Raw genomic sequence first — 25,906 nt, 5'->3', positions numbered from 1 at the left:
ATTACAGACACTTCACATTTCTTGCTTCTAGTTAGAGGAAAACAATAGTCCTGTCTACTGTTAAGGTGCCTATTTGCCGGTAGGGGTGATCATCAGTGTCTAGCAACAACGACGTTTTTTTCCTTTTTTTTTTTACTTCTAGCAGAAGTGCGGATGTGAGTTGCATATTGATACGGAACAGGCCGCCTGCTTTTAAGAAATGCATGCTTAGGCAATGGTAAATATTTGGAGCTATGAATCCAGAGGAGCAGACGGTAACGTGGTTGATTTCGTTAGGAGTGCTTAGCTCTCCTAAAAAGAATATAGCGGACCCGGAGGAGTTTTTGAAAACATCGCTAAAGGATGGGGTCGTCTTGTGCAAGCTTATGGAGCGGCTCATACCTGGCTTTGCTCCCAAGGTAAGTTGATAAATTTGTTGATTTAAGTTTAGTTAAGTCAACAAATGCCGTGAACATCTGAATGATCGACGTCTCTTTGCTGGAAGGGAGGGGTTTGATGAAAATGATACGGACAAGAACTTTTTTTTTTTTCCAGCAGGCCTATCGTGTAGCTACGCGCCATGTAGTTTTAATAGCCCGTTTGTTTTCGTTACGTGTGGGAAGGAAATACAGCGGATTACAGCGGTAGTTTGATTAAATCTGAAATGTGTAATTTGAAGATGTGGTTTCCTGTGAAGCGAAGAGAAATGTTCCGCATTCTCGACATGAGTGAGAGTATGTGAACACCCACAAATAACGAATAGTCCTCGGACAAATTCAGTGATAGAGTGCAACTTATTAGACGTAACCAGGCCAGCTGAATCCAAGCCGCGGAATTCATTCGCCTCTCGGTTTTTAAACAACTTTTGTGTGGTGATAGATAGAACCAACGTTGAAATCACACGCTCATTTATTCAGATGACAAAGTTGAGTGATAAATAACAGTTGCAGAGTACTCGTCACTTCCTCCTGAAAGGCTAGTGTTCCTGGTGCGACCGCCCCTTGAACAGTCAAGCCAGCCGGAATTAAACAGGATAAAACCGGATTTTGCCTTCAAAATAAAATGTGAAAATAGCCAGGCGCATGTTTGGTTATTCTGCTGATTTTTGCTGCCATATCTATATGGCTACGAGGGTATGCTTTGAAAATGACATTTCAGAATTGATTTAAATTTAATATAAAGTCATGCTTAAATATGTTCGTTATATTCGCTCTGTTCTTACGAACGTTGAAACGCGTTCTTCAACCATGCTTTTATTTTGAAAGGCCTGGCCGGATGTTGTATATTTTTTTCTGTTAGGCTTGACGCTGGTATGCTGTTGGTTATGTATGCATGAAGGAGACGCAGGAAGAATCCACAGTTACTTTTGTAAACTGTAGGTTACAACATTAGGATTAATGCAACAGCGTTACTTTGTACCTTCTGCTATGTTACTGAAATGGCAGTAGCATCGCCGGGGAGCGTTTGCTAAGTGATTGTGTCAGATGGCTATCTGGCATACTAAGCCGAGGATTGTGTTTATATATTTATTTCATGTCTCTGTGCTCAGTATTGTCAGGATCCCAGAGCTGAAGCCGACTGCATTGCCAATATCCGAGAGTTTCTAAGAGGATGCTCGTCCTTGAAAGTAGAGGTAAGTTGTGACAGTGTAGCTGTCAAAACAAGTCTTTATTTCATGATACAGACGTGTGTTGATCTTTTGACATGGACTGATCTTTCTCTATCATTATTAGCCATCAGTGCAGCAGACTATAATCTCCTTACTCAGCCTACTTAGCCCACTGCCTCAGTTAACAGAGAGGACTTACACACACACTCTCTTGCCTGTGTTGTGATCTGCTTTTCCCTGTTGGCATATGTTTTCGTCACACCTCCATGTGGAGTGGGCTAGTCTTCATAAACAGGCATGCTGTCAGTCACTCCCACTGAACAGACAGAAAGGGAACTGTTGGTCCCCATGACTAGTGCCTCTGTTTTCAAACGGCCATAGCTTAAGCCTTCGAGAATGTTTACTTCCCTGTGTACGTCCTTTTGCTGCAGCCATTTGTGACGTTGATCTTTGTTTGTTGCCGCATGCAAAAAAGTATTCCCCCATGCATATATATACTGCAGGCATATACTGTAGGTCTGTGTTATTGAAAGAGGTCCCAAGCTGCAAATGATTAGCAGATGAAGGGAGTTCTCTTCTTCCCTGTTCATCCCTGCGGCTGCCGCACTGGACAGTCATTTCTCCTCCAGCTTTATAAATAATCTTTTTTGGTCTTGAATCACATCACTTGGTTTCTTTAAACAGCTAATTGAGTCAGCAAGCCTGGCTTGCTGCAAGTCAAGTGGTTCAGTAGTTCTGCCCAGCTGGCTTGTTATGTCTGGGAGGTCCCCTTTGCTTTTATCCGCCAGCCCGCCCTTAGCCCATAATTAGGCCTTTCGCAACAACCCAGTAGCTCATGGGCAGAAGTTTTTGGAGAGCCACTGTCAAATGCCCTGCCCATCCCTTGGCCAGTGATGTGATCATGGTTAGAAAACTTTTTTTTTTCTCTTTTTTCACCACAGCCAATAGTGTCCTGTGACTGCACAAAGAAAGCAGTCATACCGCTTTCACTTCTGCCTTGGGATGCAGAAAGGGGAAGCGTCAGTAACTGCTCAAGGCCTCCGCTTTTTGACGTATCATAAAACTGCATGAGATGATTTATTTGCTCTCTCGCTTTTATAGACAACCACAGTCATTGAGGTACAGTAACAACATGGATTTATAACGTGACTCATAGAAACTATAAGCCGTAACTGTGGTTAAGGTTAATAATGTGATGTTTAGATCGCTTTACTTCTTGTTCTTGATTTATTAGGCTAACGAAATGTTCTTCTCTTAGATGATGTTGACGGTGAAATGGTACAAAAACATTATTCAGGAACAAGTGTTGTGTCCTGCTTTCATTTTCTACAAGGGGGCTGAGTAGACCTTGATAGTCATGTAAAACCTGAGGCTGATCCTTTACCCAGAGATGTAATGGTCACAGTTGCTTTAACTCTGAATGAGGACATACAGGACCAAGGCCGTACTACTCAAACTCTATATTTAAGATGTTTTATTTAAAATGTGAAACCTTATCCACTGGGGGAAAGAAGATAGCTGTCTGAGACAGAGAGCGAGCAAGCTGTGTGTATGTATGTGTGTGTGTGTGTGTGTGTGTGTGTATGTGCGCGCGCGCGCGTGAGGATGCGTGTGTGCATGCGTGCGCGTAACGCATTGCAAATGAGTCTGGAACTGTCTGTTTCGTTACTGAACCACTAAGTCACAAAATATGGGTCATGCTCAACATGTCAGTTTTTATCTGTGTTGTTATAGGCCTATTCAAATCTGTGTGTGCTTGTGTGTGTGTGTGTGCATGTATTGTTTGTGCAGCAGCCTGGATTGAGTGTCTTTCCCTCTGTCTCTGTTCACTTCGCAAGCATCACTGCTCAGATCTGTGCAATCAGTAGAAATAGTTATAATTTTGACTCTCTCCTCTTCCTCATCTTCTGTATACCAAGTCACAGTCATATAAGCAGAATTTTTGGGGGTTGTGATGTCAAGGCTTCTTCTTTGTTTCTTTTCCAGGGGTTTGAACCAGAGTGCTTATACACTGGGGAGAATTTTGGCAAGGTCCTGACCACTTTGCTGGCAGTCAACTTTGCCACACAAGGTAAGAGCTGTGCGGTCTCTCCCTGCTCCCCCAGGGCTTTTCATTCAGACAGGGTGGATATAATGTAATACCCATAGAAAGGAATGCTTCAAAGAATTTGTCCCCACTGACAGCGAAGAATCAAATCATAGCCACTTAGGTCTAACTAAACTGTTCATATGGAATATTTATATTATCTGTAAAAGTCTGTACATTAGGGTATATACTGCATGTAATGTTTTTCAGTGTTCACATGATTAATCTCTCCACAGTCACTTAGTGTAAGTTCTCTAATCAAGGAGCTTAGATAATACTTTACACGGCTATACATTAGGAGTGCGTAGGAGAGTTATCTTGTCTATGTGTCTATGCATGAATTGATGTGGATTGGTGTGTGTGTGTTTATAGTCTGTGTCATTTTTCACTGGCTTGGTCCTTGGAGCCCCTCTGAATCACAATAGGGTGTGCTGCTCGTGGGCAGCTGGCATGGCAGTGTGTGTGTTTGTGTCATGCTGGGTGCCATATTTACTCATGCTCATCCATAGCTTGATGCACCCTGACCAATATCCTGTTTTGTTCATTTTACATGTTTTGTTTTTCACATTCTGATTAAACTCTGCTGTTGGACAATTTACGCAATGTGACTGAATTAGTCTAGTTCGCCATATCCCTCTTACACACACACATGCATAGCCCGCTACTCATATGCATTTCTTCAGTGGAGCAGTTTGGGGCTCATTGCCTTGCTCAAGAACACTTGTTTGGGGGCAGTGAGTCACCCTCCAGTCACCAGCTCACAGCTGGAATATGTCCACTGGATGGTGACAGGGATTCAACCAACAGCCTTGAGATAATTAGTCAGTGTCTTTAGACCAACCTGCTGCCGCTGTATGTCAGAATGCTTGAGAGTAGATGCATAATGCTTCAGGCTATTTGAGAGCATGTGATTTTGCATTTCCTTTTTATGTAAAGGGTGGATGTGAATCGCACATTAACAACTAGCTGCCTTAGATCATCCCGGAATGACAGTGGAGATGGGACAAGGTATTATTACCTTTTGTATGACTATGACTTTGTCAAAGAATGATCAAGGTCTTGAGTACAATTTCATGACTATACCTTTAAGTCAGTCTGAAGTGGAGGATGCATGCCTCAGCTTGAGATGTGGACCAGAAGCCTTTTCTGTCAGTTCTGCTTTCTATGCAAATGTGTTATAAGCATATAGCTTGCAATGCCCAGAAGCTGTTCTCCAGTCTTCAGAAGTGAATTTGATCTGAAGTGGATTAGTCACAAGTTAGGCCTAGTTGATTTGATCATAGACAAGAGGCCTCTGTGTTTTTACTCGTGATTCTCTGGCAACTTTTGCTTTGGTACCGCCTTACTTGCGTGTGTCTGTGACCGGCTGCCCTCATATTGGTATACGCTTTGATCTGTGTGTATATTCTGCTGCAGAATATTGCATATCTACTTAAAACAGTGGTGGCCACAGAGCTTAGCTGGCAGAAGGGCTTGTTTGGGCTTCTCTCTGTATGTGGGGAGTGACATGTGGAGTCCATGGGCCTCACCTGCTGTACATGTAGCATGTCCTACTGCCCAATATGCCTCAGTGTGATGCTCCCTGAAGTCTCAGCCTATGGAAACCAATAGGATGTCTAGTTAATCCTGCTCTTCAGACTTTCATGATCAAAACATCTATAGATTTCAGATGACCTGCAGATAAACAAGATTACAGAAGTGTTACCTCACCTCACTTGACTGCCTACGTGTAAAAGTGAAGGTTTGGGCTCCAAATTGAAAACCCTATTGGACCCTAGGTATAGATTGCTAAGGCTAGGGGTTCACTCTGCCCTTTTTTTTGTTCGCTGTAATTTTCGCTAGGATTAGACAGTGAACCTGGGTAGCATACATAGTTGGCACTGGACTGGGAGTCTCCAGTGAGTGTGTTTCAGCTCAGTGTTTGTGTTGCTGTAAGAGGCTGCAGAGCCGCCATGTGTCACTTTTCGGGTGAGTGCTGGCAACAAAACGAATACATCGGTCAGTGCATCTCCAGGACCGTCCTCGCACCACAGGACAGCTGGCAGTTACTACAGCCTTAAATCGGTTTTACTCTGCTGCATCGGAAGAGCAGTTAGGTGACAGTACCGTGGTTTTCATTTTGTCCGGTGTTTACAGAACTGTAATGAATAGAAATGGCTCTTCACAAGTCACTAAACTGCATTTCAGATAAGAGACACTGTTGGAAGAATATCTTAAATGGATAGGTAGTAATTTGTAAGAGTGGACTTATTTAGTGGACAACACTTTGACTACATTGGTGACCATTCAGAGATATTATAGATTTACAGACTTAAGGTTTTTAATTAGAAATCCTTGTTATTCACTGCTGCCTCCCTCTTCGCAGCTGGTTGATCAGAATACAGAGAAGCTTGCCAGTTTAGGTTAAATCAGGTGATTCTATCAGGCATTGTAGATGTGTGTGTGCGTGTGTGTGTGTGCGTGTGTGTCCACTGTCCCTGGGGCTGTGCAGAGCGACGGACCATACTCAGATGAATTATCATCAAGTTGTCAGCCCGAAAGTGTATGCACCTGCTTCATCTGTAGTGTGTTGTGTGTGCACCTACATGTAACAGCTATGTTGTCCACCTGATAAGAACAAGACCAGAACAAAACATTAGTCCAGACATCACTGTAATGTCTGAAATAACAGAGACTCATGTACATTTCCCCTGTGTGTGTGTGTGTGTTTGTGTCCTTAGACTGTGGTGCTGAGAGGTCATGTCCGCAGTCCGGTGCTCACAGCCCTAGTCAGTCCGCCTCATCACACACACTCTCCTCTGCCAAATCCAAAGGCTCTCTGCGCAGACAATCCAAACCAGCGGTATGGTCTCTCTCACACATTGACATGTTCTGTCTGTTTGTTTCTGTCTCACTCACTCACATACATAGTTGGAAAAAGTATTCGCCGCCTTCTTGATTTTCCACATTTTTTGCACAATTTTCTCTTTGAATTTGTCAGATCTTTATGTGTTCTTTTAAACTCTGAAATGGGTCTCTGTTTATGAATGTTCACCTGGCTTAGATCATGGCACAAGGGATAGTAACATCATATCCTATGTATTGATAAAAGTTGGTTGTAGTAGTGTGTAGAGGGAATCAGGATTTATTTATTACCCCTGAAGATTGCATGTTTGATTACCTTGCACACCAAACACATGAGAGAAGCAAGGCAGTTTTTTCCTCTGATTTCCTCTATAAAGTCCTACAAACCATAAAAATACATGGCCCAGTTCAATGTAAAAAATGTGCAACAATACAGAGTCAAACATCGCACTGTATATACACACATACATACAGATATGATGCCCTATGAGATCTGTCGCTGTTTGTTTTGCTGTCACTCACTGAAAACAACCGCACTCCATCCACTCTAACAGGAGATGTCTGAGAACGGCGGGGGTGGGCAGCTGATGGTGAAGGCACGCTTCAACTTCAAGCAGAACAACGAAGACGAGCTGTCATTCAGTAAAGGCGAACTGATCCATGTGACACGGCAGGAGGAGGGGGGCTGGTGGGAGGGCATGCTCAACGGCAAGACGGGCTGGTTCCCCAGCAACTACGTCCGTGAGATCAAGCCCTGCGGTGAGTGGGACTGCACGATAAACACTTGATAAACACTTCAAAAAATAGAGTGCAGGCGAGAATATGAGATGCAAATGCTTAGGATGTGGTCAGTCTGAATAAAATATTTTTCTCTGTCATGTAACTTGTGAATGATTTGTGTAGGCCGGGATTAAGGAAGCAGTCTGAAACACCTTTCCCTCTAAGAATAAATTGCATCTGTTTACATTGCAAATCCCAAATTGACCTCTAAGGCCTTCACACTTGATGATTTCCAAAACAATTTGACAGGTGTAATCACTGCACTCAAAACCTTTTCTCTTTGCTGGAATGTCTGGTTGAAATTGTTTTATTTGAAAAAGTGATTTTGATTCTGAAATATAGAATTGGTGTCAGTTTGTCTTAGGTTTCCTTTATAACAGTAGATGGCCATCAAATCTCATAGTACCTGGATATTAGATATGAATGTTTTTGTTTGGGTTTTTTTGTAATGATGATGATCATGATTTGGTCAAATGCACTCTCCAATCTTTTTTCCTCATCTCTCCAACAGAGAAGCCAGTGTCTCCTAAAGGAACTCAGCTGACCAAGAACTACTACAGTGTGGTGAGTGGGAATTTTGCATAAACTAAAGTTGACATCTTAAACAAAAATACTTCAACCAGTTTTGCAAAGTTAACTTTTTGGAGATCCTAGGTTTTACTGGATGCTGACACTATGCTCTTTTGTATGCTGCTGCTGATTGTTTTGTCAGGTGGTACAGGACATCTTGGAACATGAGCGGGAGTTCATCAAAGAATTACAGACGGTGCTGACTTGTTACCTACGACCCCTGCAAGCCAGCGACAAGTAAGATTGATGACACGGAGGAGAGACTGAGCCATTAATATTCTGATCACATACACAGCAGTAGAAGACATCACATACATGCATAGTGGAATAGGGATTACCAGTGAAATCTCTTTGGATAATTAGCTATCCAAAGGTCTTGAGATGACACGACTTAAATTGTAATCCATGATAATTGATGATGCTTTACTTTCATGCTCAATTTCATTCAATCTACCATGCTGTAGGAGTAGACATCAGTTATTTCAAATAGTGGATATCTCAGTTTGGAATAAAATTATTTTGTTATGGTACTTAATTCAATAAGTATCATAAAGATCACCTGACAGAGATTCCACTGGGTATCGTTGTCTCCCAACAATTTCATTGTTGGGAGCGTCCAATGAGAGTCGCGAGCTATTTCTCTACAAATTAGATGCCTGTGGTGTACACAGTTTGGCTCAGCACCAAAGCAATGGAATGTGCGTAAGGACTATTAGAAACTTAATTGAATAAGGACAACCGGCTCTGCAGCTATTAATCAGCGTTTTCTCCAATGTGTGTATTCAGGCTGAGCAGTGCAGACAGTTCGAGCCTGAGTGGGAACCTGGAGGAGATCCTCACCTTCCAGCAGGGCCTGTGTGTGGCTTTGGAGGAATGCACCAAGTAAGTCATGGTCAACCTGCATTTCTTTGAATCTGCATAACTTGGTAGTTTGATCAATACGGTTCCATAAAACTGTCCACCTGAGTTGTTTTTGCTGTTACATCCTGTTCAGTGGAGCAATGAGAGGAGGCGAGGAGCACAGTGTCTGCCCTCTTGTGGTCGTTGTGTAAAAGATAATCAGGGTGCCTCCTCTAAAAAGTCTTAAAATGCATGAAATCATATCATCTAAACTTGAGGCCTTAAAAGGTATTGAATGTAGTTAGTAATTTAGGCCTTGAGTTTTAGTGGTCTTAAAAATGTTATGGCTTTGTGCACTGTTGTTCTGGTGAGAAATCAGCCCAGTCACGCTATATTCTGCCAGGTCTACATTCTGTTTAATTTTCACATTCTTTTTAGGTGTGAGAATGGTCTTGTATTTCATTCTACCTGCCGTTAAAAGGTCTTAAAAAGTTTTAAATCTGACTGGATGAAATTTGCACACACCCTAGATAATAACAGAATTTCAGCTAGGGGGAATTATTCCATGTATGTGATTCTGACAAATGTTTCTCTTTCTGTCTCTCCCTGTGTCTCTCTGGCCCTTCCACCCTTTCCTTCTTACTTCACTCTCTCCCCACCTCCCCACCTCTCTCTCTCTCTCTGACTGTCTACATTCCAGAGTCCCAGAGGGCCAGCAGCGAGTGGCAGGCTGCTACCTGAACCTGATGAGTCAGATCAAGACTCTGTACATGGCCTACTGCTCCAGTCACCCATCAGCTGTCTGCATCCTCACTGACCACAGGTCAGCCCTTGCATGCAAAACAGCACAGTACAGCTATATGCTACCAGGCCAGAGATAGGTGTTACTGTTGAATCCCAAAGGTCTCATGAAAAAATGGGATGAATAATGTAAATGTATAGTGCTGCTGTTGGATGGCAACTGTGTTAAGTCAACTTTTAGATAAACAGCTTTATTTTCAGGTTGACAACATTGCATTTTGACAACATTTTGAAACCCATGAAACCTCTAATGGCTTTTGAATGGGTTTTGTAGGCCCTATGGTGATGCAACTTGCTCAACCCACTTGCTCAACCCATAATAAATTCAGTTAAAATTACATTCCTACTAGTTAACAAGGTTTTTCCGCAACAGAAACAGTAGACTTCAAACATTATGATAACCGGTCTATAGCTAAATTATGGAATTATTGAATCATCTCAATGTGTTTTGCCATATAACGACTTAGACTTTGTTATTTATTAGTGTAATTCTCTAATTCCATTCAGAGTAATTTATATTTTATATGTGAGAAACATTTCCATGGGTCATTAGTGTGGGATTTCATTTCACTGTGACAGTTTGTTGAGTTGTAGTTCAGCATAGAGCCACACGGTGTCAGGCTCTCCCTCTATAAATTACCAGGAAGCCAAGCTGTGTCGACGAGCAGAGAGACAGGCCCTGAGTGTCGAGAGGCTTCTTCACAGTAATTAGTAATAAAGCGCCTCATTCTCTCCAGTGGGAATTGCTGTTGTGAACTCTGCAATGCAAAGGTCATGGTGGAATAGCAAAACAGCTATTGTGCAATTGAAATGATGCTTTGTTAAGTAATGTTGTGGAGGTAGTTTGTTAGGTGGTAAACAGTGAGCTGCATCTTAAACTGAATTACACACACAGGAAGCTGAGTGTTGACAGGATATCTAAAGTTGTGGTTATGTTGACAGGCAAGCGAGGCACTTTTTCACAGTAAGCACATTTGCATTTCAGTTGCAGGAACCCTTTTCATGACATTCACATTTGCAAAACGTTACCTGTTAGTGCAGCTAACTATGACTAACAGGTATAACTGAAATTGTGGTTCATGGAAACCCGTGAATGTTATTACTTAGAAAGAATTCGGGCCCATTCACAGTTAACACAGTTATGTAGGGATTGAGCGCAAAAAAAAAAAAAAAAAAAAAAAAAAAAATATATAAAAAAAAAAAGTTAATGACCACACTTGTGCTGCAGCTTTAACATTGTGTGCACTTGTGCGCTTTCTCACACGCACCATGCATGTGTGATCTATGTTTTGTTGCTACATTGTAGTGTTCAGTGGTCCCCACGATAATGGCAGATGAATGGTAACCCTGTAAAAGTGGTTGCTTATGAGACCACTTTCAAGACCTATTTAGTAAACGGGTTGTGTTTAAGTTTTTGAGTTAGAATCAGACTGCAGCTCTGTCTGTATTCAAAGTCGAAAAGTCTATTCCAATCCTCCTCCTTCTCCTCTTTCTCCTCCTCCTCCGCCTCCTCCTCTCCTCCTTCTCCTCCTCCTCCGCCTCCTCCTCTCCTCCTTCTCCTCCTCCTCCTTCTCCTCCTTCTCCTCCTCCTCTCCTCCTCCTTCTCCTCCTCCACCCCCTCCTCCTTCTTCTTCTACTATTCATTGAAATAGAATTTCAACTTGCAGAACATACAGTATTTGGTGAATTCAATTTTATAAACTTCAATGTTGAATTCATTCTTTCACAACAGTATTGAAGTAGTATTGAAATTTGGTTATCGTGACACCACTGCTGGTTAAAGGGACCATCGAGTCCTTGTGTTGTAAGGACACTGCCCGGCTGGAGTGTGTTTGAGCAAAACACTGAATCCCCTCCAGCTCCAGGGTCCCTCACTGGAGATCCTCCTGAAGAAAGCATTTGAGCATCACATTACACTACATTGCAAGTACCGAGTGTGTTTGTGTGTGTTTTAAACAGTGAGGAGCTAGACAAGTTCATGGAGAGCCAGGGAGCCAGTGCCCCGGGGATCCTGACCCTGACCACCAGCCTCAGTAAGCCCTTCATGAGGCTGGACAAGTATCCCACTCTGCTGCAGGAGCTGGAGAGACACGTGGAGGTAGAGGACGAAGTATTAAAAAACTATCTGTCAGTCAATATCAAAAGTCTACATGCCCTTTCAAATATTTAGTTTTTATGGACTTCAGGCCTGAAATGAAAACTCATGAAATCAGACTTTTTTCACTTTCTTCTGGATATTTGACATAGTAACCAGCAAAATCAAGGTAAAACCAAAAAGGTGTACACTGTTTCTGACTGTAATAAAACAAAAATCTACCAACTTTGATTAATGGGTTTAATTTTGTTTCAGGCCTCAAGGCAATGAAAACTATAAAAATGAAAAGGGTCTACAGACTTTTGATATCCAGTGTATCTCTTCCTATCTATCTGTTTTCTATCTCTTGCTTTCTCTATATACAGCACTGTGCAAAGGTCTATTTAATTTCCAGTCAATCAGGAAACATATTTAACAGAAAATGACACAAAAGCCCCCAAAAAGTATAATATCAAATCTATCAATATTAAATTTGTCTACTCTTTATTTTTGTACACCCTCCTGCCACTTTAACTCTTCCATCCTTCCAATCTTAAAACCAACAAAAGTTGTTCCCAAAAGTGTCACTGACATTATGTAAGCACACTTTCCCTTCAAAAGCAACAGTAACATTCACACAAACCCACCTTAGCTGCCTTCCACATTTCTTTCTCATGTGCATCTAAAATGGCTAAAGGTGATATTTCTGATAAAATTAGATATAATATAATATAATTCAGTTGCATAAGGAAGGTGAAAGTCAAAGGAAAATAAGTGAAAAAACTGGAGTTCAAAAAATGCAGGATTGCAAGATATAGAGAAAGTGGGACTCCTAACAACTGAGCAAGACCTGGTAGACCACCGAAACTCTCACCATCAGATAGAGCGACCTTAAAGCTTTCATCTTTGAGAGACAGGAAAAAGTTAAGATCCACTCTTGCTTCAGATCTGAAAAAGCTGTAATAAAGTCAAAGGGTGAACACACTAAATATTGTTTTTTTTTGTTGTATTATATTCAGTTGTGGAGGCTTTTGTGTAATTTTGTGTTAAATATGTTTCCTGGATTTTTTTCTGACACTGGAAAATAAATAACTTGCACTTACTGGAAATTAAATAAACGAAAGGATGGTCTCTGACTTTCTCTGACATAGTGCTGTATATCTCTGTATCTGTACACACATACTGTACATTTCATTTTATAACATTTAACAAGATGAACTGATGTGTTGTGTATGTCCGCCACAGGAGGCCCACCCGGACTACAGTGACATTGTGAAGGCGACGGCAGCATTTAAGAGCCTAGTGGTAAGTCTGGGACAGCCAGGTTCTGCATGCTAACCCACAGACTATACCGATTTTGTTCATCTCCACCAGGGATTAGGCACTCTCACCTCATCAGCATATAAGCCTGAATTCAGTAACCTTTAAGTGTGTGATTGCCTTTTCTGTGTGAAAGACGAGAAGGTGACTTTTGATAGCAAATATAATACTATCCCAAGGAAAGATGTGTTAATTATAGTTAATTGTATATATCTGGAGCATAATAAACTGACAAAGACCCTTAACTTAGCCCAGTCTCAAGAGTGAGTAGTAAGTTTGAAAGACCTCTTGTTTATATGGAGTTTTTATAATATAGCCTTTGTTGTGAGATGCACTACACTGCCCTACAAAGGCAGACATTAACTATGTTTTGTGTTTTAAAGAGTCACAACTAAGGTTTAGGTTTCATATCGCTAAAATTTTACCCATAAATGCTACTTAATGGCATACACTTTACTTCTACCAACAGTACTTTTGTTGCAGCAGGAAATAAACATTCTTATCTTTTTTCTTTTCTTTTTCAGTTTCACTACTCACACAATTACTGCTGTTTGCCTTTGCAAGGCAGTACACACAAGTGACAGTGTGATATTGCACTTAATTATGGTGCTGTTCAGATGGAAAAGCTTTATTAAAAATATCTCAGCTGCATCTTTGGTGATTATGTTGTTCCTACAGTGGGTGTGAACAGCCTAGAAGAGTTGGGTTAGACACGAGCAAACCACACTGTACCTGGTTGAACATCACTCTGAGACACAATTTCCACAGTAGAACTCAGTTCCTAGTGAGAGCAGATGGGGTGACGCATGTCTCCTGTGTAGGGCTGCATAGTAAATCAAAGGGAAAAAACAAAACAAAATCATGATACTGACAACTGCAAATGAAGGTCTCTCTTTCTTTCTGTGTGTGTGTTCATGTGTGTGGGCGGGAGCTTCACAAGTGGTGGCTCCTTTTAACGTTTCTGCAGCGCACCATGGGCAGATGTTCTCTTGGTACAACGTATGGTGGAAAACGATAGATGTTGCACTGTCATTTCTCCTGTGTGAACAGGGAGAACCCCTACCTGGTCCCCGATAACACACAGGTTTCTCCATGTACCTCTTAGAAGCATGTTTAAAGAATTGTTCATGCCTTTGTCTGTAAATGAATGGTTTCATTTCGTAACACAGTGTGCCCGTACTGGAAAAAACTGTTCCCTGATATGTATTACTCAGTATTTCTAAAATACAATGGATCATACTGTCTAGCAAAGAAAGCAAATCAATTCAGTAATATTCCATAGTCAGTTTTACCATGAAGCAAGCAATGATTTTTTTTTTTAAGAGTAGGTGTCACATTTTTCAAATGGTGGATTTCTGAGTTTGGAATGAAACTAAATCTAAAAACTCATGTGAATGGTGATGTTATTTGTATAAAGAGGTTCTCTGTATCTAAACTATTTCAATTAATAATGATGAAGCAATACTTTTATCCATTTTATTAATTAATTCTATTCATTTCAGTGTTGAAATAGTTTGTTACCAATGTAATGCAGTGCATTGAATCTGTTGGAATGCTGTATTATACTCTCTACTCTTAAATGTCCATTGGTGAAGAGTCAAATGTCAAGTGTCTCGATATATGTGTGTGTGTGTGTGTGTGTGTGTGTGTGTGTGTGTGTGTGTGTGTGTGTGTGTGTGTCTGTTGTGTGTGTGCTCAGACGCAGTGCCAGGACCTGCGAAAGCGTAAGAACCTGGAGCTCCAGATCTTGTCAGAACCAGTGAGGGGCTGGGAGGGAGATGGCATGAAGAGCCTCGGCCACGTGGCTTACATGTCCCAGGTCCACATGAAAAATGGGGCCAATGAGGTGAGAGACTTACTGAGGAGACGGCCAGTGGAATGACAGGTGCAAAGGAGGGAGCGGGTGGGTCAGTCAGGTTGGAGGTGGGGGAGGAATGTGGCCCACAATGACCAGGTTCCTCACGTTCCTCAGGGTAGCAGTCAGTTGGAGAAGATAGATAGGCATCGTAAAGGAAAAAGCATTCCAAGATTTTTTTCACATTTGCACAAAATTTGCCACATTTTCAACATTAGGTGTCCTGGGAAGGCTGTGAGGACGACTTTGATGTGCTTCTTTTCCCGTCTTCTAAAAGCGTGTGGAACAGCTTAATTGGAGCCATCTTTGGCTCCATCTTTTGTCAAAATCATAGTGTCCATTGTTCTGTGCGACCTGACAAAGACCAGCACTCAGATGTGCCGACAATTTTCCTAATTACACAGTGAAAATTGTGTATCGGCAGTTTTCTCAGCATTTTTTTGTTGCATGATGAACTTGTCAGACAGCAAATTGGACCTTCACGAGTTCTTGAAATCTGCAAGACATCTTAAATTTTTCCCACTGCTAGAGGAGCCCAAAGCCACCTCTTTCTAGCTTCCGTTTTATATTTGGGTTTTATATTTTATATTTTCAGTGCCATATTGAGAATGCATTTGGTGCTGATGCAGATGAGCAGAGAGAAGAAATATGGACCATAACATTCTGTGTCTGTCAGCCTCAAGATGAAGTGCTGTGGGATTGTTTGTGTAAAGTGAAGTCTCACTGCTCACAGCACAAGCTGTATACATCATTATTTTACAGCAAGTATAAGGCGTGGATGCCACTTTAAATTAACTGGAAACCGATTTGTTTTTCATTATTTGGAACAAATTGGGTTCATTACCTTGTAAATACCTCAAAGGGTTCCTGGTGTCCATGAAGCACATGTGTAAAATAATTCCACCTCTTTTGTCAGACTGAGATGTAGGCCTATGCTAATCCAGCATCTCCCTCAAGTGTCAAAACGGAAACCTAGAGAGGCCATATGTAAAGCAGAAAGCCGTCTGCTCTTTCTTGTTTGGTTTGTGGTTGGAAGAAAGCCCAATGAGGGCAGTTTGATTTCATCCTTATTTAATTGCTGCCAACCCACTTTCCAACCACTAAACCAGTCATTATAGCTGTTTTTCAACTCTGCCCATTCTATCTTGTTATCTTATTTTCCATACATATACGGTGCAATTGCCATACTAATAATGCTGATTTGAGCTAAAATGTGCTGGATGTAGCTCTGTTGTTTTTGGTGTTGGTTCTGCATCATTTAGCAGGACAAAGTCACACTACTACATGATTGGTTGCTGACAGGCAACATCGTCAATAAGTTTAGCTGCAGCCAGCTTTCCCTTGCTGAATGAAGAAATGATGAATATTCATTATATAAACCTCTGTCTAACCAGCCAGCTTATTACAGTTCATGGAAAAATAATGGCCTTTACGTGACTAGTTGGTCACTTTGGAACTAAAACTTTGGGTGTGTCTCTTGCAGGAAAAAGAGGAGCGCTACCTAATGCTTTTCCCTAATGTGTTGGTAATGCTCTCTGCCAGTCCCCGGATGAGTGGCTTCATTTATCAGGTGAGCTACAACATGTATCTCCTGCCCCAGTCCTTTCAGGGATGCCATTTTTATCAAGACCTCAACTTTTTATGAACACACAACTCCCAGTCACTTCTCATAGATTGCAGTTTTCATGTTTCCTCACCTGCTTTTTTGTGCCTTTTTCTCAAGTCACGCTTAGTATGCTGCAAGCAATATACTGTATAGCTGTCTCATGAGAATAGATAAAACTTACCAAAGTTTATTTTTCATATAATGTCTTGTCGGCCCTTTTTCATCTTGTTCTTTTTAAAAGTAATAACAGGAGATGACAAGTTATAGTAAATATCTTATTCCTATGTATGTCAGGATGTCTAATTTACTCTCCCTTCCTCTGTTTCTCTCTTCAGGGAAGACTGTCTCTGACAGGCACCACAGTAATTAGACAGGCAGAGGACTCAGAAAATGCCCACTACGCCTTTGACATCACAGGTTTGTATCTGAAGCCCTGAAGGAGCCTAGCAATGCTCTCCTCTTCAGCAGTACCATCATGGCTTTATAATAGTGATATTGTAGAGATATGGCACTGAAATAATGATTAGTGTCCTAATAAAATGATCCCAGATCAAGCGAGCAGTTGAGTCTGTGTCATGAAAACTCCATGGTTCCCCCTGACAGATTGTTGCTCCAATAATAGGCTTTCATATTTCAGTGCTCTTTAACCTTTCCACATTCATCTGTGTGCAAACTGAGAGTTGACATTTACTTAGAGCCATAAAAGCTGCTCAGGCTGTAATGGAGTTATTTCAGCAATGCTTTGTACGTCTCCTTTGTGTCTGCGCAGCACTGCCATTATCTTAAAGATTATCTTAAAAACTTCCACAGATTTGAAAATTGCCTGAGCTAGATAATCCATCATGGTAAACCTGAAGCCTTATTTTGGTTTTGGCAATGTTTCTCTATTTTATTATTATTTCATTGTGCCGTAGTTGAGTTTTTTAACATCAGTCCGTGCATTCAGAGACCTCTCATTGGACCAGAGAATATTTCAGGTTCTTGGATGAGTGAGGCCAGAGGGCATGCGTGTGACAACATAGGATGTTGACAAAAAAATTTTGGTGGAAATGTAAACTAGCTGTAGAAAGTACTAATGGGCTGTAAACCTAAATGACACCAGTATTCTCCTCCATGTTGGCTGACCTGGTTGCAGTGGTGGCTCTGTGTAGGAAATTAGACAGTGAGCTGTATGAAACTTGCACTGAAGTAAGCGTGTGTGTGTGTGTGTGTGTGTGTGTGTGTGTGTGTGTGTGTGTGTGCGCTACAGGGAGCATGATGGATCGTATCACAGTGTTCTGCAGTAACCCCCAGGAGTTACAGGAGTGGCTAGAGCACCTCCAGCCGTTTACCAAAGGAGGGAGCCCTGCTGGCACCATCTCAAAGGTTAGGACACACACACACACACACACACAGTATAAAGTCAAAACATCCTTTATACAAAGACCATCCTCAACACGGTGAGGTGTGAGAAACCTTTTAACAACTTCACACCATGCAATAACAAGCATTAGACTGAACTTTCACCAAACATCTTAACTTTCACTGAATCCTTCTCACCCTGATTGTGCTCCATGCAGACTGTAGAAGGCAAGCCACTGAGTATGGTCGGTACCCCTTCTCACCAGTCCCACCTGGGCAGCTTCAGCTCTGTCAGTCGCGGCCCCTTGGAGCCCCCTAAGATCAGCAAGCCCTGGTCCCTCAGCTGCCTCCGCCCCGCACCTCCCCTCAAACCCTCCGCTGCACTGGGATACAAAGAGGTAGGAGGATCTAGAGCTACACACACACCACATAGTGTCACTCCCTCATAAGCGCTCGTACGTTACTTGGTGAGTCAGAAAGCAACCATTCCTCCTCCACAATCGGCCTCTCTCCCCCGTTTTTCATTTCTTCTTAGGGCTTATTATCAAATCTATGGTATTGGCTTGTTTTGAGCAACGGCTCCTGCAAATAGACTACAGACATACCCTTAATCCATTAACTGAACAAATGTACTCATATCCCACAGTAAAGGGCGCAGGATATAAAGACTTGAACTAGATGAGAGTAGCCCAACTGGCTCAACCTGATATGGACGTTCAGCCCATGTGAAACAACCAGGTTCCCCCTTGATGATCCATTGACTTACTATGCTCTCAGTATTGCTAGTATATTGGGTTACTAACATTTCTGCAAATCCTAAATATTTTTTAATTTGATCATAAATTTCAGTTAAGCACCCTAGGGTAGCAGGAAATGTCATTGGGCAAGACACTCTTCTGTTAATACCATGCATATTTTGAGTGCTCTAAAAAAAAAAGACAATAAACCTTTTATAAACTACTATGCATCAACATTTGATCTTCAAACTCTCACGTCATTTGGTTGTTTGACTTTGTACTGAATCTTGTATTTAACCTGTGTTTTCAAATCTGTGTTTTACAGCCATACTTGCAAAATCACTATATTTCTCATTGGAATTAAACGTTGAAAGGAACAACAGGGCTATTTGCTTATCATCTTAGCTGTTAAGTTGAAAGTTTATTGCCCCACACAATATACCAATGCAAATTTTTAATCACAGACTAATCCCCTTTGAGTCTCAACCTTTGACTGTGCTATGACAATGACAGGAAAACCCTTCTCATAAATAGACTGCATTTTGCAACATGCGTGGGCCAGCTAGATATAGCATGGAAGCCAATGACTGTAAAAAGGTGCAGACGTATAAAAATAGAGTTCTGCAGAAAATAGTCAGAACAGATTTAACACCACTGGGAGGGTGCCTGACTGAATCAGAGCAGCGTTATGATATTGGCCTTTAGTGAATGTTTATTCCAGTAAGGGCAGCACGATCACCGAGTTTGACTGGTGTTACAGAAAATTCCCGGCGGTAACAGTCCCGGTGGTAATGAGCAGCACCGGATAGAGCCAGTTAGTGTGGCGACCGCTTTCAGTTCTTGCTGAAATGGCGAGGCTCACACTGTGGCCCATGTGGGTGGCAGAACCTGTTGCATCTTTCACAGAATATTCAGTTTGCACTTTGAAGCTTTCGGCCGTCAGGGACTCCCACGACAGTCTAGTGTTGTGCTGCCTTCAATATGTTGGCCACAATTAGCATGTGTTTAGGTCTAACTTCGATAAACAGCGATCCAAAAGCGATTGCTTCTCTGTCCTTATACACTACATGTACGTATTTATTTCTACACAAACTCATTCCTTAGCAACCATCCAAGAGTCTCGGAGCCACCTGGGTCTTTTTCTCTGCCCTGTGGAGATTGCATGCATAATCTTTAATTCTCTCTGCTAATTTCCCCATTTCTCCATATCTCTTCCCCTTTTTCTTATTTCACGTGAATTAATCGCCCTATTCTGCGCACACACAAAGAATAGGTGAAGTGGGGGAGGGGGGTGTTTTAAAATGTTCACCATTTACATTCTATCACATCCTTCTCTCATCATATTTTTCATGCACATCTCCCCCCTCTCTCTTCTCTTTTTCTCTCTTTCTCCATTCTGTCTTCTATAGAGGATGTCTTATATCATGAAGGTAAGGTTAGATCTCACTCTCTTCCTATCTGTGTGTGTGGGGAAGGGAGGGAGGGGGCATTTGCCTGTCTGTGTGTTTGCCCCGGTGTTAAACTGGCATGCCGTTGCTCTGTTTGCTTTTCTCCTCCCTCATCGTCATCTGTTGGTTTCCTGTTTTCTGTGGCCTTGCGTGTCTCTTCGTTTTATTCCTTGTACTCAGTTAAGGTCTCACTCAGCATGTGTGGTATCAATGTGGTATCAAAGCCTTTCTGATACACACTTTTATATTGAATTGAATTGAAGAGTTCTATTAAGCCCCTTTCTGTTGATTGCAGGATGCCATTATTCATTGGTATCTCCATTGAAAGTGTAGGATGTATCGGTATGCGTAGGAGTGTCTTTGAGAGGGATATTGTGTAGACTCAGGATGCCACATGAATGGGTTTACTGTCCAGTTGCCGCTTGTTTTGTTTGTGCAAGCGTCAATTTGCTGTTCCAGCCAAGGACAAGGCACATATAACACAATGTAAAGTACAGCAAGAGTATGTGACATTCATAAGTGAGTGTCATTCAACTGCATTGACTAAAAGTACATCATCATTGACTGAATGTTTTAAAAGTAATTATACAGCATACTTCTTGAAGTTGTTCAGTAGAGCAAACGATCGTTCTGCTACTACTTTCTCAGACCCTAAACATTCCTTAGCAGCATAAAAGAAAATCTCCAATTAATAAAGTGACATTTATGAAGTTTTTGATGATGTGGAGTGTAAAAATAATGATGCGAGAAACAGAGAAACATCCTCTTCCCATGATAGCGGCGCTGAACGTGAACATTCAAAGTATTATTTCCTCTCCTGGATGTGGTCAGTGGTTGGTTAAAAACTCGTATTATTGGTAGCTTCAACTTTCACAAGCTAATTACTTATTTGAGTGGTTAAACCATAGCTCTTAAGCATTGTTTGTCACATTTAACACAGCATGATAATTAATGACTAATAATGATATATGCTAGTATTCAAATTGATTTCGTTTTTTGGTTCAAAAGGCAATCGTCTGCTATTACAAATGCAATGAGAACCATGAACAGAGACAATATTCCACCAGCTGTGTGCCTGTGTTCCCTGTGTCACAAATGTGGTTATTTGTGGGAGATTTGGGGGAAAATGTTTCTTCCCCAGTGGAAAGATGATATGCCATATTAAGGACAATAAAAAAAAAAGTGGAATAAATGTGGAAAAAATGTGGAAATACCTTAGCACAGAAAGATTACCTGTTTCAGATACCATGTTGGCTTGGTCACAGACGTCATCACATGCTTGCCGCCTTGTTTGTTTATGGAATTTTGTTCTTTGTTGTTTTTGTTTGTTTTTGAGGGACACGCGTCCCCGTAGGCTTGCATACTGTTTGGTCCGGAGCCCTGGCTTACAGGTGTGTGTGGCAGTGCGGGTGTAGAAGGTTCGTACTGAATATGCTCTTACTCTCCTCCAGGACTCCAGCAAGAGCCCGCGGCCCATGAAGAAGTTCCTGCAAGGCAACAAAAAGAAAGAGCGGAAACCTTCTGATGACGAGGTTCTCCTCAGGAAAAGTAGGATTTTTTTTTTACAATAATGTGAAATAGTATAATAAGCATGATAAATTGCCAAAAAATTATTCTAAATACACACTGTTTTGTTAAATACAACTCCACAGACCTGTTTGGTTTTGTCACTGGTGCCGCTCCAGATGAGAATCATTTACAGAATGAATACAAATACTTTTTACTTCTACATTCTGGCCTGATGTTGGATTGATATTCAAAATAAAACCGAAATAAGGCAATTGAGCAGAAGTAAATCAAACCAGATGTATAGCTAGGGTATTTTAGGATATAGCTAGATCAAAGTAGCAGCAACTCTGCATCAAATGACTGTGCAAGTCAGTGTCTCACCAGGGGAATTATGGCTTATCTCATCTCTGGTCACTAGTCTGTAACTATAAAGTAAAACGTAAAATGAAATACCCATACTGCTGATAGTGCTCTGCCTCCCTATTTGTTAAATGACACTCCTACGTGTGTTTGTGATAGAGATGATAATCTGTGGGTTCGGCATGGTTTTGATTGACAGGCACAGCCGCCCTGGAGGAAGACGCCCAGATACTGAAGGTGATCGAGGCATACTGCACAGGAGCCAGCCTACACCAGACCACCACAGGTGTGTGTGTGTGTGTGTGTGTGTGTGTGTAAGACAAACGAAGGGATTGTTGTTGTTTTTTCTTAATGCCTCCTAAGATTGAACGTTAATCCTGTAGATATCTACAGCCTGTAGATAAAGATATAGCCATGAATCAAGCCTACTCATCAATGTAATTGTGTGTGCGTGTGTGTGTGTGTGTGTGTGTGTGTGTGTGTGTGCGCATGCAGCAGTGCGAAAAGAGTGTGTCCCTCAGGTGCTGCTGCCGGAGGAAGAGAAGATCATTGTGGAGGAGATGAAGAGCAATGGACAGACAGTTATTGAGGAAAAGTAAGCCTTCCATCACTCTGGAGAATAGACTCTCATATAGCCGCTGTGCGAGCGGTGACATGCAGGGCTTTGCCATTATTTGTATTCTGGATCCTGGGTGTCTCTTTAATCAGATGCACCTATCACATAGTAATATAGTATTGATCCATTTAGACTGGTGAGGTGTGAATCATCCCACAGAATGACCTTGAGTTGACAGCCAGCTTAATATTCATATGTATATGTGTTAGCAAATCATCAATGAATAACAGATTTTACCAGGATCAATAAGCAGCTGTTTCAAAAAGAAGAAAAATGAAAATGGACATCATTGTGTTAACCTTTGTTGTTTTAGGAGCCTGGTTGATGCTGTGTATGCTTTAAAGGACGAGGTTCATGAATTGAAAAAGGTAATTGATAAGAGTGTTATATGATGCACCTCATAAATTGCTGATGTATTGAATGTGAAGTGGCTCAAGCCTTTTCTTAGGTGTTGCTCTGCAAGCTGAGTCAACACAATACGTGTGGGTGCTTTCATACCCGCATCTGTGATGTAGCTCTGTAACTTACCATGTAAGGGTGTCTGCCTCTGCTTTTTGACATTTTGGAGGGGGTGTTTGTGTCTGCATGTGCATTACTGAGAGTTGGTGCAAGCGGGAGCAAGCGCACGGTCTATCCATTCTTGTTACTGTGCGGTTTTACAGGAAAACAAGTGGATGAAGCAATTTCTGGAGGAGGAGCAGAAGTCGCGCAAGGAGCTGGAGAGAGTGGTCAGAAAACTGGCCAAGCAGAAGAATGATTGTACCTGGGAGGACGGCAGCCACTGAACACACTCCTTCAATCATCCTCCTCCTGGTGCGGGAGTGTGTGTGTGCATATGGGTACATTTATGTAAGCATGCTTGTGAAGCTGCGCGAATGGGTGTGTGTGTGTGTGTGTGTGTGTGTGTGTGTGCGTGTGTCTGTCTGCGTATATGTCTGTTTATCCGTTTGTGTTGTGTGTCCATATTTTCAATCATACATTGCAGCGTTGGACTCCCTTCCTGATAATGCTTGGAGCTTGCTTGGCTTCAAATGCTGGAGCTTGATTTTGACATTGTCATAAAATATAAATCTGTCTTCCTGATCCAGCATCACTGGATGAGACTGCAAATCTGAATATGCTTCTTCATGAAGCGGCCCAGCAAAACAAAGACACCGATAAAGTGGGATGTTTCAAACATATTGCCTCCTGGCTACTGGCACTGTGAATGCTCCCCAGCCGACAGAACAATCTTGGACAAGGAAAATGGCAGAAAAAAAAGTTCTCTAGGGGCACCAGCAGCTACATGTGCTTCAATAGGAAATACGAAAGGAGTAAGAAGCCATCTTAAGTCCATTGGGTGTTCTCTTGCATGCACTTCTTTTACCAAGGGACTGATTTTCCTCTCTTCACTTTGTTTTTTTTTTTTTTTTTTTTTGTCATCCAGTGTATATTCTATTTGTTATGAGGACCCCCAGTGGGGAAATATTTCATGAATCTGTTGAGCTTTAGTTAACATGTGATTGGCATTTTTGTTACATCCTAGACATTGAAAGTCTCCAAGCTGTTTTGTAGGTGCTCAAACTTTAGCACATTTCAGATAAAAGTGACTATCACACAGGTTAGCACATCATTTTACATTATTGAATTGTTTTCAAATGCAGCCCTTGACTGTGTATTTAAAATCCGCATGAATGTACAGTATTTCTACAGTATGAATTGTGCATTAGAAATGTGATAATCAAGATATTCAGATATATAGTCCAAAAGCTATCAGGGATGCAGATGCATAATAAAATAGAAAAGGCTTAACTGTGTGTATCATATACCATATAGAATGCACAAATGATGACAAGGATGTCACCTCTACTAAAATGTATACAAGTAACATTTTAATATCTACTAATTGCATAGCGTTGCTTTATTTTGGATTTTAAAAAGAATATTCTTTATTTATAGGTCTTCCGTGCATTTAATTGTGGTGTTAACCTTATAGATGTAGTTTGCTGCCTTTACACCTGTCTGGAATTCTATTAAACTTCACTGATTTGTAGAGGCAGAGAAATAACCTTGTTTTGGTGAAGGGAAAATATACATTTTATCATCACACCAGAAGAAGAAATACTTTTGTAAAGCCTACAGAACAATACAGTTTCTCTGTGAAGTCAAACTACCGCAGTGAGTTTGACTTGATTACTGACTGTTTTTTTAACCCGTTGCCCTCTATGGTTTCTTTGCAGCTTCCTATGTAGCCAATGCAGACAGACTGAGAAATTATTTGGATAGAGATTGTGTGTGTGTGTGTGTGTGTGTGTGTAGAGTAGAGAGCAACTGTTCAAGTGCCTCCTGAAGCGGTCGATAAACTCACAAGAGATTAACGACCAGACTGGGACTAAATGCATGCTTTATATTGAAAGTTTCGCTGGTGGTTTGTTGTAGTATTTCAAATAAAGTGGGTAGAGCCTAATGGGCGTATATTGGGTCTGATAAACATTTCACAGGGCTTTGCTTGCTATTTTGTCTGGATGTAACCTCATTCCAAGGGCCCACAGCGGTACATCTCATGAGGTTGAGTGCACTGTCAACACTGGTATCTGCTCCTGCTGCACTGCGGGGCAACAGTGGAGGCTGTTATTGAAATGCAATAAATGACTGCTTTACTGACTGACCGCCGTGTTAGTCGGGCATGGTAGGCCGGATATGGAAAAATTGCAATAATGATGACATTAACCCCCTTTATTAACCAAAATGGGCCAGACCGTGTGGTGCGGCCATCGTGTAGTTAGGCTATTCATTCTGATCCATTTGCCTTTAATCAAGTCTCTTAGTGTAGAAGGCTGATCAAAGATCACTGACCTGGTCCATCACATTCATTATAATCTGATAGGTAATAATAATGTGATACTTTATCGATCCGTGGTGGGAAGGGTCTTTTTGCAGCGTCGGCTATAGAACAGCACAGGTAGAGCTGGAACAGATTCAGTGTTTTGCTCAAGGACACTTCAGCAGGGCAAATGCTTGCCGACTCATCAGTTCATCTGGTTAAAAGCTAGTCTTCCTCCTCCTCCTTCCTTGTCCTCCAAAAAAAAAGCCGATCTTTAATCAGTATTCCTCCTGAGACGCTCGATTAGCAGCCCGGCTGTTTAGGATTATTCTGTTGTTTTCAGGTCTGCTCCTCAGCATTGGAGAGACTCTGCATGTCATCACCTGTACAGATGTAAAACTCTGTCTCATATGTTCATGTCGCTGAGATTATTATTGTTGCTGTTACTGTACTCTTGAATTGTTTTCATAAAGTGTCCTATACTGTAGTTTTCAATGCCCGATAGCCTCAATGAGCACTTAACTGGTGGGAGGGGGTTGAATTCCAATTTCATCTTGTTTAGCAGAAATTCTGTCTCCAGACCACTGTGTGTATTGTTTTTGAAAAGTTGTTCTATGCAATTGTCATTGTTGCAAGTATTGTATTGCTTTTTTTTTTTTTTTTTTTCTAGACACTCCGTACTTCATGTTATGTTCGGTATGGTCATTCTTTTAATAAAAATTTAATAT

General features: G+C 41.5%; 1 protein-coding gene across 1 annotated transcript; it reads left to right on the top strand.

Annotated features, from left to right (window-relative positions):
* The first annotated feature begins 163 nt into the window (after positions 1-163).
* Positions 164-25,906, top strand: arhgef6 (Rac/Cdc42 guanine nucleotide exchange factor (GEF) 6). Its single transcript, XM_071518192.1, has 22 exons — positions 164-398; positions 1,529-1,612; positions 3,575-3,659; positions 6,395-6,516; positions 7,073-7,277; positions 7,810-7,862; positions 8,011-8,105; positions 8,655-8,750; positions 9,409-9,531; positions 11,469-11,607; positions 12,829-12,888; positions 14,603-14,749; positions 16,242-16,328; positions 16,700-16,781; positions 17,614-17,729; positions 17,924-18,103; positions 19,852-19,872; positions 21,342-21,438; positions 21,959-22,045; positions 22,255-22,354; positions 22,689-22,743; positions 23,038-25,906. Exons 1-22 carry the CDS (start codon positions 234-236, stop codon positions 23,158-23,160), a joined length of 2,322 nt encoding a protein of 773 aa, XP_071374293.1. The 5' UTR covers positions 164-233; the 3' UTR covers positions 23,161-25,906.

Source organism: Centroberyx affinis, unplaced genomic scaffold (genome assembly GCF_046629955.1).
Source record: "Centroberyx affinis isolate AG114_WGS23_722 - 3 ecotype Tasmania unplaced genomic scaffold, CSIRO-AGI_Caff_v1 ptg000557l_1, whole genome shotgun sequence".
NCBI lineage: Eukaryota > Metazoa > Chordata > Actinopteri > Beryciformes > Berycidae > Centroberyx > Centroberyx affinis.
Note: the sequence above shows the minus strand (reverse complement) of the source record. Positions and strands in the feature narration are given on the sequence as shown.

Excerpts from the sequence above, each read along its gene's own strand:
- arhgef6 (XM_071518192.1), top strand. The coding sequence starts at position 234 with ATGAATCCAGAGGAGCAGACGGTAACGTGGTTGATTTCGTTAGGAGTG. Across the intron at positions 8,106-8,654 it reads CCCCTGCAAGCCAGCGACAA|GCTGAGCAGTGCAGACAGTT; the intron begins GTAAGATTGATG and ends GTGTGTATTCAG. Across the intron at positions 17,730-17,923 it reads CTGCTGGCACCATCTCAAAG|ACTGTAGAAGGCAAGCCACT; the intron begins GTTAGGACACAC and ends TGCTCCATGCAG.